The sequence below is a fragment of the Abramis brama genome (assembly GCF_963993115.1).
Source record: "Abramis brama genome assembly, chromosome: 9".
Taxonomy (NCBI): Eukaryota; Metazoa; Chordata; class Actinopteri; order Cypriniformes; family Leuciscidae; genus Abramis; species Abramis brama.
The window spans coordinates 4994226-5009409 of NC_139971.1; the positions used below are offsets into that span (position 1 = coordinate 4994226).

Below are 15184 nucleotides of genomic sequence, written 5' to 3' on the forward strand. Positions count from 1 at the left end.
TTGACGTCAACAGTCTTTATTTGAAAAGAGACACACGTTTGTGAATAAAGTCCATACATACACAAACTCAAAAACAGACTTGCATGCTAAAGAGAAGATATTCCAAGTTAAATACACCAGAAAATGATTTCAATTTAATATAGTAAGTCTTAAAATTGAATAACTGACTTAATATTAAAAAATATGTTGACAAGTATGCACTTACACTGAAAGTCTAGAGCAAAAGATTCTCCATAGAGCATTTCTGTGAGCATTTTTTTTAACAAAAAGGCATGAGTTAATAAAGAATGACAGCATGCAGACAAACATATAGGCCTATATCATGGCCACGAATTAAGAATTTGATTTAACTATACAACAAGAGAATGCATTACTACAAAGTGGCCATGATATAGTAAAACGAGGGAACAAATTCTTAATTTGTGACCCCGATTTAAATAAAACTAGGAAATTAATTGTGGCCACAATATATCCACGCATGGGGTTCCATAGCATACGGAGCCCCTAAAGGGACATGCTGGTGGAAAAAAATTGGGATGGGAGCAAAAAATATTTTTTACATCTTTTGTGTTCTCTCGCAAAACTTTTGTGAGCTCGGACAAACACTTCCTGTTTAATGTCCCGCTGGTAGTGTTTCAGACAGCTCCGTACGTTAACAATGGAGCGTTTCATAGTGTTTGAACTTGGACTCAAATATAAAGAAATGCGGTCAGTGCTTAACAGAGTTCAGTGAAGTTGGCGATATATTTACAGATTCGAACTCCTCGGATCAATAACTCATGAGCTAAACGTTGTTAAAACACAAACAATACCCATTTTCAATCATAGTAACGCAGACAAGGAGCTACAACCCAGCTTTATAATATAAGTGGATCTCTATGAGCGCGGCTGAGAGACAAGTCCGAAGGGACCGTCTGCAAAGTGCAAAACCCAAAAATAGTCATTAACTTCAATGTTACACACTAGTGGCACCTCACCAAATTCAGTTTACACATCAATGGTCTCCTACTGGTCATACTTAAACACTTAGTTCGGCAAGTAATAGCACATACAAAATAAGAAACACAAATGGTGTTGATACCCAGCTAACATACTTGTTACAACCATAGCTTTTGCATGATAATTGATTACTGAATTTGATGGCATTACACTGTATAACGGAGTGAAGTTATTGAATTTTTTTTTTAATAACAGTGTAAAGTTATTGATTTGGTTTCATATTAAATAATCATAGAAATTATGCATTTTTATGTTTTGGTATAACCAGCAGGAAAGCAGTGATGTGTGAACTGAATTTGGTGGCAGTACAGTGTGTTACAGTGAAGTTATTGAATATTTTTCCTAATATAAAATGTGGGTTTTGCACTTTGCAGACGGTCCCTTCGGACTGTCTCTCAGCCGCCTGCTTACAGAGACCAGTTTATATTATAAAGCTTGTTTTGAGGAAAATTGGGTTGTAGCTCGTTGTCTACGTTACTATGATTGGAAAGAGGTGAAGTTCGAATCTGTGAATATATCGCCAACTTGACTGAACTCCTTGATTAAAGCACTGACCGCATTTCTTTATATTTGAGTCCAAGTTCGAACACTATGAAACGCTCCATTGTTAACGTACAGAGCTGTCTGAAACACTACCAGCAGGAAGTGTTTCTCCGAGCTCACAACAGGTTTTGCGAGGGAACGCAAACGATTTAAAAAGTATTTTTTTCTCCCATCCAAAATATTTTCCACCACCATGTCCCTTTAGGGGCTCCGTAATAGCATACCACAAATGAGTTTAACTCAGAATATTCTTTAAGAGAGGGAAAATATAACAGCAAAAATATCCTCAACAAATACTACGTTTTCCGTGAATAGAAATACTATGGTAATGTGACAAGATGACACAATATCTTAATCCAAAGAGGTGTAAGAAAAGAATACTGTAACATCAGCGTTCAGCCGCTGTCTCAGTGCCAGATCCTGCAGGTGTTGTCTTTACTGCCTGTGGAAAGATTGACAACAAGGCTTGAAATTACTGACGCATGATTACTTTTGTGCATGTACGAGTGTTACGCAGGTGCGTGTAATTGCCTGTAATGATGGTGTCTCCCTCATAGTTGAAAGCACAGGAGAAGATCTCATCAGAATGTCCCTCAAGCACCTGCAAACACACTCCTGTGTTCACGCACCACACGCGAGCCGTCTTATCCACACTCGCCGTCAAAACACGGCTCCCCTGCGGATTAAAACACACCTACGGAGAGGGAGAAAATAAGAAGCAAATTATATTTCTGCCTTATGTTATGATAATGCATCAGGACAGCTCTTTATCATATTCCATCAGAACAATTACTTTTTGTTTTGCATGTGAGAACATCCTATTTCAACGTGCAGGAGAAAAACGTGAGAAGGAAGAAAGTGTCAGTCGGAAAGAAAGACAGCTGAACTTAATTTGACCTGTGTTGATATGACAGGCGTTTTATTATAGCGCTGAAGAACCAAGTGTGTATGTGCGTACTTGAGTTATCACCTTTATACAGGAAATGGAAATATTCTGGTGATGATGATGACGGTCGGGAGGGGGATGGAAAAGAAAGGAGCGCGGATATTACGGCAAGATCGTTTGGGATAGGCCAAAGAAAAGAAGAGCAGACAGATCAAGAGAGAGCAATAAGAAAGAAAGCGGCCGTATGAATATGCTGAGAGGATGACGAACGACAGGCAGGACGCTGGGATGAAGGCAAGACGGCAGAACAGGTGGATATAAACAGGAAGAGACCTAGACAGGAAATAACAGGTGCCTTAGCGGATGAAGAAATGACTGAGTGAAGAGATATGAGAAAAGCAAAGAGGATTATTGAGTCCGAAGCTCGAGTGACAGGGTGAGGATGGAGAGAATGTGATTTCTTACCTTTGATATCTCTCCATTATGACCCTCTAATTGACATAAACTCTGGAACGTTTCAGCGCTGAACACTCTCAACGTACCTGCACGCAAACACCACAGCAGTTATGGGTGAATGTCACGAAAACATGCCCAGCCCACACAATCGGATTATCTTTAATAATCCGTTACGCTCGAATGTAAACACAACAGGGTGTCCTCTAGGTGAAGAGAAGTGTAAAATGAATACTCCTAATTATATTTCAGTATTTCTGCTGTCACCTGAAATAAGAACAAAGCGTCTATAACACAGCCATGGAAACTTCTCAAACAAAGCAGCCCAGTGACACAACTTACCCCAACTTAGGGGTAAACTGTGTCATGTGTCGTGTTAAATTATATGGTAATACATGAATGATTTACATTGTAAAATTAACCTAAAAACAGAAATGGTAAAAAAACGTTTTCATAAACAGACAGAAAAATAAGCCATTGAATATAGTGAAACTATAAAAATTATTCATAATATTAACAGTTTCGGTAATAGTATTTCTGCATTAATTTGTATTAACCTGTATGTACTATGAGCCTTTTTTTATAATTATGGTCATATCACAAATTATGGGGTCTGCTAGATTAAGGGTGCCACAGTTTACTCGCTGACACATCTTACCCCACAATACCCATATTTTGTCTAAAGAAAATAAAGACTTATTAAGGGCCCATTAAGATGTTTTGTACACACATTCCCAGAAAAGGTAGTTCTCATTACTTGATTACTTTTCATTTTAGAGTAACATATATATATGTTTCACATATTCTTGGCGGGTTTTGTGAGACTGAATCAGATTGTGTTGTGTGGAGATGGAGATGTCTCACCATCAGCAGAGGCCGTAGCGATCAATTGACCAGTGTAGTTAAAACACACATCCAACACCTCATCATTATGACCTAAGAGAGTAGCCAAACACTGACCGTTGTTTGTGTCCCACACCTACACACACAAACACACACAGAACCTGTTATATAACACACTAAAACCACATGAACAAAATATCCTCACAAACACACTGTACATTCGTTTGGGTGAATTCTATAAGAAAGGGGGCATTGCTTTGCCCTGCTCACTCATCATGTGTGAGTACTGTGAAGGGTGCAGTGTGTGTCCCACCCATAGTTCCCGTCAATGGAATTTGCACATTCTCTTAATTTAACACCGACATATACGTGCAGACATCTCAATGCTATTATTTAAAGGGTCCTATTATGCTTTGTTACATGTTCATCTTTCTTAAGTGTGTAATGTTGCTGTGTAAGCATGAAAACCCGCCCAAGGCATACTCTAAATAAAGGGGCTAGGCCTGGTTGAGTTAGATAGAAGTGTGTTGAAACTCGCAGTTATGGTAAGCAGTGTTGTGTGTAACGCGTTACAGTTACGTAACTACTTTTTCGGGTAAAAAGTAGTGTAACGCGCTACTACTGAAAATTTGGTACAATTTATTTTTCAATTCGGCGCAACGTTACTGTTCCCATGGATAAATTTGACAGCGACACTGCCTTCTCAGCTGCACGCTTGAGAGAAGAGAACTGTTGAGAACTGTTACTATGGTAGTCTTCTACCAACCGTGGAGACCCTGATGTCAAGGACGCTCGCACTCCAAAAGGACTGTCAAGGATGACAGCAGACCTACCGGGTGTAATTGTACAGGTAAGCCAATTCGTAATAGCCTATCTGAAAGTTATATAGTAGCATACGTGTTGTATCCTAGTCATTAAAGAAAACGATTTAGTTTCATATTTATGTTTAAATAAAATAAAATATATTTTTTGCGCAATATATCAGGAAACAAATGGAGTGGGCAGACATGATTTTGACCACTTTATTAAGATTGTTTTTGTAGAAAGCCTTTCTTTAAAGTGAATTTCGTTTTGTATTAATTGTATCTTAATTTTAATCATTGTTTTATCAACCAATTGCCTGAATTTAATAAATAAGAAGTAAATTAAAGAAAATGATTTAGTTTCATATTTATGTTTAAATTAAAAAATTAAAAAAATGATTTCATCTATGTTGATTATATGAAAAGCGAAAAGCATGAGTAAGATCATAATTTTGCGCAATATATCGGGAGACAAATGGACTGGGCAGACATGATTTTGACCACTTTATTAAGTTTGTTTTGGTAGAAAGTCTTTCTTTAAAGTGAATTTCGTTTTGTATTAATTGTATCTTAATTTTAATCAATGTTTTATCAACCAATTAATAAATAAGAAGTAAATATAGCATGCAATAATCATGACATGGATGCACCGGCGCGTGAACTGGAGCTCTCGCCTCATACTGTAAATGAACCGAAACTCAGATAAGCTACTTGCCTCACAGACCTGAGAAATATAGAAAGCTTGAAATGTGTACTTTTAAACAAAATATATCTTTTTTTCTCTCAAAATCTCTTTTTCTCCTACTCCCTTGATAGAGTGAGTCGTATGTCTGAAAACTAAGCTTATGTCTTCTATATCATAGGCTATCAAGACGCGTTTCGCACCGGTGTTGGAAAGCAGGGAAGCTTTATTGGCTGCCTTGACGTTGCCGAAATTTAAAGTTCGGTGGATAGGGGGAGTGGAGCGGAGAGAAGCGGCGCGTGCGCTCTGCTCATCGCGGAGTGTCGCACTCTTACCCCATGATGCAGAGCCGGCTGAGAATAAAAACAGAGAAGTTGCTGCACACAGCAGCGCCAATGAGAAGGACTTTTTTCTTTTGAAATTGATACTATTTTTTTTATAATAAAGAGCACAAAAGAAATACCTGTTATGTCCTGCATAGTATAACTTTATGTCTACACATTTAGGAACAGATATTGGGTTCTGCCCAAAGTCAAGCAACATAAAAGTAACGTAAAAGTAACGAGTAACGTAAAAAGTTACTTTCCAAAGGGGGTAACTAAGTAAAGTAACGGATTACTTTTTTTTAAAAGTAACGAGTAACGCCGCCTTCACACTGGCAGTTGAAATCAGCTCCGATACGGCTACGAAACGACCGGAAGTCATTCATTTCCTATGGAGATTCGCAGACCGCATGCAAATGGGTCCGAAGCGGGTCCGAACGAGTGCGGTGCGAAAAAAATCGTGTCCGTTGGTCATCCGGATGCGTTCAAAAAATTGAACTCTTGCGAAAGGCTACGGACGGTTCCTATCCGACAATTCCAGCTGAAGTTAGTGTTGCTATGGTACTGATAAACAAACCTGAATTCTTAACTTTTAATAAAATAAATAATGATTTTATAACGATAAGTTGTCATGTCATTTTATTTATTTTCATGATTTTCTAACGTTATTAGGGCAGTTGATACAATTAAAAGCCCTATATACCACTATCACATTTAGCCGACCTGACATGTCAACGTCCTGGGGAACTTTCCTCCACGCAGCAGCCTGTCTCTAACCCTCTCAACAGAGAGATCATACAGAATTGTACATTCTGACACTGACAAAATCAACCGTTAATCTCTCCGCCATTTTTGTTCTACTGGCTTCCGACGCTTTTCAACGGTGTAGTACGACGTCCGCTGGGGGCGTATTGCGTATTACGGAGCTGATTTCAACTGCCAGTGTGAAGGCGGCGTAACGAGCAAACACTACTTTTTAAAAGTAACTTCCCCAACACTGATGGTAAGGAGTATGATTCTTCCGAAACGCACTCAAAGCGGTTGACCAATCACAACACACTGGTCCAGCCAACCAATCAGAGCACATTGTGCTTTTCAGGAGGGGCTTCATAGACTGGGAAGAGAGGAGCTGCAATAATGTAAAATATGTGAAAATAATGTGTTTTTTGAACATTCAAGCATGAAAACCTATTCTAGTAGAGCCCAAAAACAAATCAAGGTTTTTGAGCTCTACTTACTTGCTTCATTATTTTCACATATTTCACATTATTGCAGCTCCTCTCTTCCCAGTCTGTCAGTAACGCTCTGTTTAGTTCCTGTCTCTATGAAGCCCCTCCTGAAAAGCACAATGTGCTCTGATTGGTCGGCTGGACCAGTGTGTTGTGATTTGGTCAACCACTTTGAGTGTGTTTCGGAAAAATCATACTCCTTACCATAACTGCGAGTTATGGGGCAAGACTTTGAAAAGGGGCACAATAGGTTCCCATAAACTACAGACACACCAATTTAACTGACACTCTAAAAATCTGTAAAACTGTGTATAAATAAGGAGGAGTTTGTCTCACAGTTTTTCAGAAAAATCAGACTGTGCTGAATAATTAAGAGCCGTCACACTTCTAGGACAGACAGTCAGAGGGAGAGAGTTACACAGACAGATGAAAGTGAATGCAACATGCAAGAAAAAGGGGTCACATCATGAAAAATAGAATTTTCCTTTATCTTTTGAAATAAAAGTTGTGGTCGTTTAAGAACTCAAAACTCAAAAAGGCACACGTCTTGTTCCAGATTTGTTGTGTTTTCAATGTCAGAAACCTTGCTACATAAATATATAAAAACCAGCTAATAACAACCAAATTCATTTGATTCAGCATCTTGGTATCAAGCTGTTTTTGAGGCAACCGTCAAACATTGGAAAGGGAAAAACTAAATATGGTTAAATAATTAAAAATGAAAACTTAATTTAAGAGGCTCTTTTACGAGACTTAAAGTGAAGAGAAACAGAAACCTTGCATGTTTTATCCAGAGAGGCCGTGACGATGAGGGAACAGTCCCAGTTGAACTGAACACAACTGATCTCTCCACGGTGACCTGTGAGAACATGAACTTTCCTGGGAGAGACAGACAAAATAAAAAATGCCATTATGCTGTCTGAAAAGAAGTTAAAGCATTAAACATTAACTGTGGGGTACACACTGACCTGCCAGACGGAACGTCCCACAGAATGGCAGTGTGGTCAAACGACCCTGTGACCAACCGATCGCCCGTTGTGTTGAAGGAGAGAGAGATGATCTCGGCGAAGTGACCCTGAGAAAGTGTTGAATAGAGAAATGCTGTGAGTGGAGAGAGGAATAGAAAGGCGCCCTTTTTCACTTCAGCAAAGAAATATATTAATTTCCCCAATTCATCGGTAAGAACTCACGGAGCTATTCATAATTTAGATTCATAGAGAAATAATTGGAGAGTTAAGAGGGGTAATTACGCAGCACACGCACACACACTGCTCTGCCATGTGCTGCGGAGAGGAAAAGACCTCCAAACGCTCCGTCTCATCCCTCCATCCACACGTTTCTACACAGCTTCGGTTCAGACCGCGTCAAGTGACCAATCTGTTTGCACTCCGCGTGCACGTTGCGCTGCTGTGCGACTAAACAATGTGGAATGCTTGAAGAATCCCATAATGCTCGTGATGTAAGATTTGATGACTAATTAATTAATAAACATACGCATGGGTGAGTTTTCACTGATCGCTGGAGATCACTGCGAATTAAAGAGAAATTATTAAAAATCCCTTAGGGGAAAAGCAGATGAGGGGGAAATGATGAAGGAGGATAGGCGGCAACTTGTAAGATGAACAATACAGAAAAACAAGAGGATAATACGTACAGCCAATGTGGACACCTCTTCCCCGCTCCTAACATCCCATAATTTAGCCATGGTGTCCATGCTGCCCGTAGCAACCAGGGTACTCTGAGGGTTAAAGGCCAGGCACACCTAATAGTTGACACACACAGAAAATTAGAGAAAGTATTTTTGATTTATTGAACAAATGGTGTTTGATCAATTCCAAAAGCATAATATACATACACAGGGTTCTGCCACATTTGGCATCCCAGGTCAAACCCCTCCACACAGTTTGTTCAACATACTTAAATTGGTGATCACCCTAGATAGTCGGATACGTTGTCTAATGGGTTGAAAGGCCTCGACCAATTTCACCAACAATTTTAATTTGTTCAGTTAAAATATATAAAATAAACATGCTCTCTGCATTTGACCTTGAAAGTGGATTAGATCTTATTTTGGTCCACTTTAGTCTCATAACTTTCCATTTACACTGTTGTCTTTAGGCCCCCTAAAGTTGTTGTGTTAGGTGTCCTGTCCTACTTTAAAAATAAATAAAAATCTGTCATCATTTACTCACTCTTATGTCATTCCACTTTCTTTCTTCTGTGGAGTTTTTTAAACAATGTGGGTCACCAAACAGTTCTGGTTCCCATTGACTTCCACTTTATGGACAAAAAATACAATGGAAGTCAATGGGAACATGCTTGGTTGCTAACATTCAGCAAAAAAAACATAAAAGCATCATAAAAATACCTGATATAACTTGTACTCTATATTCCTATATTCCTCCAAAGACTTTGTTGGAGAAACAGATAATGAAATGGTTTAAATCTTCTTTAAGTTCACATACATTGCAATATATAAAGACACATCATGCCAGGTTTGATGTTAAAATATCTCTGGAGGAAAGAAAGTCATACAGGTTTGGAACAACACGAGGGTGAGTAAATGATGACAGAATGATCAATTTTGGGTGAACTGTTCCTCAAACTGCTGAGACTAGTGTGAATGCAGGAAAACAGCAATGTTGGGTTTTAGGCAAAGGGAAGTGAGAATGCAGACGTACGATTTCTGCTGTGTGCCCTCTAAACGTGTAGAAACACTTCCCCGTTTCAGCACTCCACAATTTGCAGGTCTTGTCAAAGGAGCCTGTGGCAACCCTGTCTCTGAGAGAGAGAAAAAGAGAAAGCGAGAGAGAAAGGGGATAGAGAGCAAGAGAGAAAAAAGGGAAAAGGCTCCTGTTATGACTCAAAGTGACAAATGGTCCCATTGTAAAAACAACACCAGTTACCCTGCAGTGCCCTAACCCTGCAGAGACAGAGAGGGCTATTCTCTATTTCACAGAGAAGAAAAAAAAGAGATTAAGAGTAAGCCATGATCAAATGTGACGCAGCGGTGCTGTTACCCATAAGGGTTGTTGAAGGCGATGGCATACACAACGTTCCTGTGACCCTCCAAAGTGTGCAGCTCCTCTCCGGATGCGGTGTCCCATATTTTACAAGTCCTGTCATAGCTTCCGGTTATAAAACTGCAAACAGACGGAAAGTGAGGGAGAGAGGCAGAATTAGAGGGAGAGAGGGGGAGCAGGCATGTGAGCACAGCTGATAAACTCACCTCGATCCTGATTTATTGAAGGCTACATTCGTCAGGGGCAAAATGTGAGCCTGAAGTGCCTGTAGACGAAAACAGAGAAGACGAATGCTTGGGGGGGAAGCACTTTACCACATTAATTCATTTCAGATATATAAGCTTGACTGTGTAATTTCCAAACATAATTACTATGCCTTTGATCTACAAAAACAGCAGTTTTCCCTTTGCTGCCATCTTGTGGGTAATATCGATATAAGAGGTCTTGATCAGAGCAAATGCCTTCAGATAATCATTCAAATGTATAGGCATGGTGGTATGAGGTGGTATGGAATAAAAGCACCAAAGGCCCAGCACCAAACACTAACCTATTACAAAATTTGGTGCGATGTTCAATTCATGAAATCAGATAAACAAGGTGGAAAACTGTTAACAGCCTGATCATTTCATCCTGATAATTGTTTTCATGCTATCAGATAACAAGCTGGATAACGCTAAATAACCGGTTAAATTACTGGAATGAAATTTAATGAAAAATCATCTAAAATTATAATACAGAATTTGCTCCGTTTCGTTCATTACATTCTGCACACACACACACACAAAAAAAATTATGTTCTTTAACCGTTTTATTCCCCAAATGATATGAAAGAACTTAATATTCCATAAATTGATAATAGTAATAGTTGACATGTGAGAATAATTTTGAAGATTAAAGGGTTAGTTCACCAAAAAATGAAAATCCTGTCATTAATTACTCACCCTCATGTCGTTCCAAACCCGTAAGACTTTCATTCATCTTCGGAACACAAATGAAGATCATTTTGATGAAATCTTAGAGCTTTCTGTTCCTTCATAAAGAGATCATAAAACTAATCCATATGAATTGAGCGGTTTAGTCCAAATTCTCTGAAGAGACACGATCGCTTTATATGATGAACAGATTGAATTTAGACTTTTATTCACATAAACATTGATCAGTGAACAAAAACAGAAGTTTATATGTTTATTTTGAATATTTATATGTAAATAAAAGCCCAAATTCAGATTTAGATTTCATCAAAAAGATCTTCATTTGTGTTCTGAAGATGAACGAAAGTCTTACGGGTTTGGAATGACATGAGGGTGAGTAATTAATTAAAGAAAAATGAATCACCATTTTCTAAAACGAGCAGGAAGCTAAACAGAAGCATAAAATTAATAATTTGTGCTTCTAAAAATAGGATAACACTTTATTTTGCAGTGTCCTTGGTAATAACTATAAATTAGGCATGAATACATGCAACTAACACTAAACCAAACCCTCATCCTTCCCTAACCCTATAGTAAGTACATGTAGTTAATTAATTCTACTCAGTACTTAAATTTATAATTACACTAAAATAAAGTCTAACCAAAAAAGTAATAGCAGTGTTATTAATAGTCCCTTTCAAAACCTGCCCCTTTTGTCAGAGAAATAAAATAGTAAAATCTAACACCTCCGGCCCACCAGGAATATCCCTCGGCCCACCCTGCATCTCAAAGCTGAGGCCTGGAATCACAATATCTAAAGTAGATCGAATATGCATGGCCTAAATATGTTTAAGCATGACTGGTCAGTATTTATTAGTACCCTGAAAAGGTAGAACTTGCGTTCATCCTTTTGGCCGACTTTCTCCTGTAGTTTGCAGATCAGGACTTTCACCTGCTCAACACAGGATGAGGTGATGAGAGGCTCTGCTGCTCGAATGTCTGACAGCAGCTCATTCACATCAGTCCTACAGGAGGAAAATACACACTCCTTTAGCACATAAAGTCAGTTCCCTTTCGAGAACACTTCACTCGTATTGTGTAGCTATACGCTATGGGAAAACTCCTTTTCTCAAGAATATTGAAGCCTTTATTTTAAAAAGCAGTGCAGGCTGTCTAATGGCGCTTTTCCACTGCATGGTACGGCTCGGTTCGGCTCGGTACGGTTCGGTTCGGTTGCTTTTCCACTGCAGTTAGTACCGCTTCAAAGTGGGTGGGACTGATCGTTATAGTTGCCGTCTCTACTGCCATGATATCATCATATTAAATGCGATTTTTTCATTCCGTGTTTCCCCATCCACTCCTCGGCAACCAACGAGAGGAACGTCTGCACCTCGTCCACTGACCACGATTCAGCCATTTCTTTTTTTTAAGTTTATACTCTTTTTTTTTTTTTTTTAAGCAAATACTTTTAAAACAGGCGCTACAGCGCTGGCTGTTGTCTACTGGCTATTTAAATCTAGAAGGTTTAGTGTCTCGTGTCGTAAATACAATGACGCTGGTAGTGATGATTCTGTCTGACCAATCAGTGATCTGCAGTGTTTTCACGTCACATTTTAGTATCGGTACGGTACGCTTGGAACCTCAACAGAGGTGGTACCATTTAAAGCGAGCCGAAGCGAGCCGTACCGTACCGTACCATGCAGTGGAAATGCGCCAAAAGTGAGCCGTACCGAACCGAACCGAGCCGTACCGTACCATGCAGTGGAAAAGCGCCATAAGGCTGTGTGTCCACCAAAGCGTTTTTAAATGGTAAATGGTAAATGGACTGCATTTATATAGCGCTTTCACAGACCTATGGCCACCAAAGCGCTTTACATAGCCTCACATTCACCCATTCACTCACTCATTCATACACCGACGGCGGTGTCAGCCATGCAAGGCGCCATCCAGCTCGTCGGGAGCAGCTGGGGTTAGGTGTCTTGCTCATGGACACCTCGACACTTGGTCAGGTGGAACCGGGGATTGAACCACCAACCTTTCGGTCAGCTGAAAATGCTAGGCGCTCTGCTGAAAACGCCTAGCTATGGGCGCTTCAGAGCGTTTTGGCAGCACACGAGCGCAGCATTTTTTTCAGTTGAGACGCTTTGCTTGAAAAAGGATGGCGGCCTCAGACCTATTTTAGATCTCAGACACCTGAACAAGGCCCTCATGGAACGGCCGTTCAGGATGCTGACAACCAAACAAATCCTCGTGCAAATTCGCCCAAGGGATTGGTTTTTCTCAGTGGATCTGAAAGATGCTTACTTTAACATCCAAAAAAAACCCCATCACAGGCCATTTTTGAGATTCACCTTCGAGGGGCGGGCCTATCAATACACAGTCCTGCCATTCGGACTGTCTCTGGCACCCCGTACGTTTATGAAATGCACAGCGGGGAATGCGCATTCTGAACTGAGTCAGAGTCACAGACTCACAAAACCTGGCTCCTCGGCCATCTAGAACCCCTTAGGCTCAGGATAAACTTTTACAAGAGTGTACTATCCCCCAGCCAGTGTATAACGTACCTGGGAACAGTTATCGACTCTGTTCAGATGAGAGCTTGGCTCACGCCAGACCGCGCTCTCTCTATTCAACAGCTAGCTGCTTCGATCAAAGCGGGCTCCCTCACGCCCCTCAGAACGTTTCAAAGGGCACTGGGCCTTATGGCCTCTGCGTCGTCAGTACTCCAGCTAGGCCTACTGCGTATGCGCCCCCTTTAGCACTGGCTGAAACCCCGAGTCCTGGCTCATGCATGGCGGCTCAGCCAACGGACGCCTCCAACTTAGGTTAGGGGGCTCTGTACAAGGGCAGGCCTGCCTCCGGCCTCTGGCCGAGCTTGGAGAAGCGCCTACATATCAACTGCCTCGAAATGAGAGCAGTCTTTCTAGCCCTCAAAACCTTCCTCCCACACCTGGCAGGACATCATGTCTTGGTCTGGACGGACAACATGGCAGTGGCGTCATATATAAATCATACGAGCATGGCCTCTTCATGGGCATGGTCCAGTGGTGTACCAATTGATGACATTTGTGCGGCGGATGGCTGGTCTTCGCCGTCCACATTTGGAAGTGCCGGCCCTGCAGGCACGAGTCCTTTCTATATAGGAGGTCTTGGCCCCTGTTAGGCCCAAGCCTCTATATATATTCCTTCGAAGGCCCCGATTCATCCGGTCCCTGTTGGATTCTGACCTTAGCTCTACTATAAGCCTCAGGCTTTTTAGCTCCAGGAGGTAGTCAGAGTGAAGTTATCAGCTAATAGCACAGCTTCAGTCAATTCAACCTGATTCCTATGGCGAAATGGGCCGCTTATATAGTCAGCAGTCACGCCCATTTTGGCGCGCTTCAGCATGCGTGAGATGGGTAAGTTAGCGCCCTGATAGGTTTGCGCGTCCTCTCTGCTTCGCCATAGGTTCGTGCAGCTGCCGCAGCCCAGCCAATCAGCACGCTTAGAGAGCCTGCACTGTGCTCGCTGTGCAGCTGCACTGCGTTTTAAAATAAAGGCTTCAATATTCTCGAGAAAGGAGTTTTCCCATAGCATATAGCTACACAATACTCGTTCCCTTATCTCTCAGGGAACCGAGGTTACATTAGTAACCGAGTACGTTATACTGGTAACACTTACAATAAGGTCATGTTAATGTTAGTTTGTTAGAGTATTTAAACATCTTTGTTAATATTAGTAAACATAAACAATAATAAACAGTGGTAGGTTTCAATTTGTAATTACATTAGTACATTAGTAATTCTAAAGCATTTATTAATCGCAGATAATGTTAATGTTAATTTCAACAAAAACAAAAAAAAACTTGTAGGCTTATCTATTAATATTATTTAATTATTAACATAAAATAACAATGAACAGTTGTATTATTATCATACTCTGGAGTCAAGTTTAACAGATCGATGGATTTCGTCCTTAGCTTTCCCCCTTTCTCATAGTCCAGGAATATTCCTGCACAGCAACAAAACAAGATTTCTTTTTTAAATGCGAGCTTTTCAATTAACCAGGTACTCAACAAAACTGCATGACGGGAATGGTATGCAATATAAAACTTTAAAAGTGTATATTAACGTTACCTGGTGGGTAGTACCGTATGTGTAGCCGTTTCAGTCTCATCGCGACACTGAAGACTGTCAACACACCGTTACTTTGGTGACGAGACACATGTGCTGCGTACTGCGCATGCGCAAGGTCTGGTAATGATTCTTTTCTGTATCTGTGTTATCCGAGCATTAATACAAATAAATAAATAAATAAAGTTTCAGTACAAATCGCATTGTACGAATTCATACGATATAAAAAACACATAAAATAATTACATTTACTCATGAGATCGTGTTGAAAAGAAATCTTATCATTTTACGTTTTCCAACTCATTATGACATAGGCTACTGAAAATATTAGCCTACATAATTATTGACACACTGCACATGACTCAATTGCCTAATCT

At 40.3% G+C, this 15184-nt stretch overlaps 1 protein-coding gene across 1 annotated transcript; it reads right to left on the reverse strand.

Moving 5' to 3' along the window:
• Window position 1: 1 nt before the first annotated feature.
• Window positions 2–14886, reverse strand: daw1 (dynein assembly factor with WDR repeat domains 1). Its single transcript, XM_084124698.1, has 13 exons — window positions 14811–14886; window positions 14613–14685; window positions 11576–11720; window positions 9991–10049; window positions 9782–9904; window positions 9443–9542; window positions 8416–8523; window positions 7730–7836; window positions 7538–7640; window positions 3746–3860; window positions 2894–2970; window positions 2074–2236; window positions 2–1984 (listed from the first exon to the last, which is right to left on the reverse strand). The coding sequence occupies exons 1-13, from the start codon at window positions 14848–14850 to the stop codon at window positions 1950–1952; spliced, it is 1248 nt and encodes a 415-aa protein (XP_083980824.1). The 5' UTR covers window positions 14851–14886; the 3' UTR covers window positions 2–1949.
• Window positions 14887–15184: the final 298 nt, after the last annotated feature.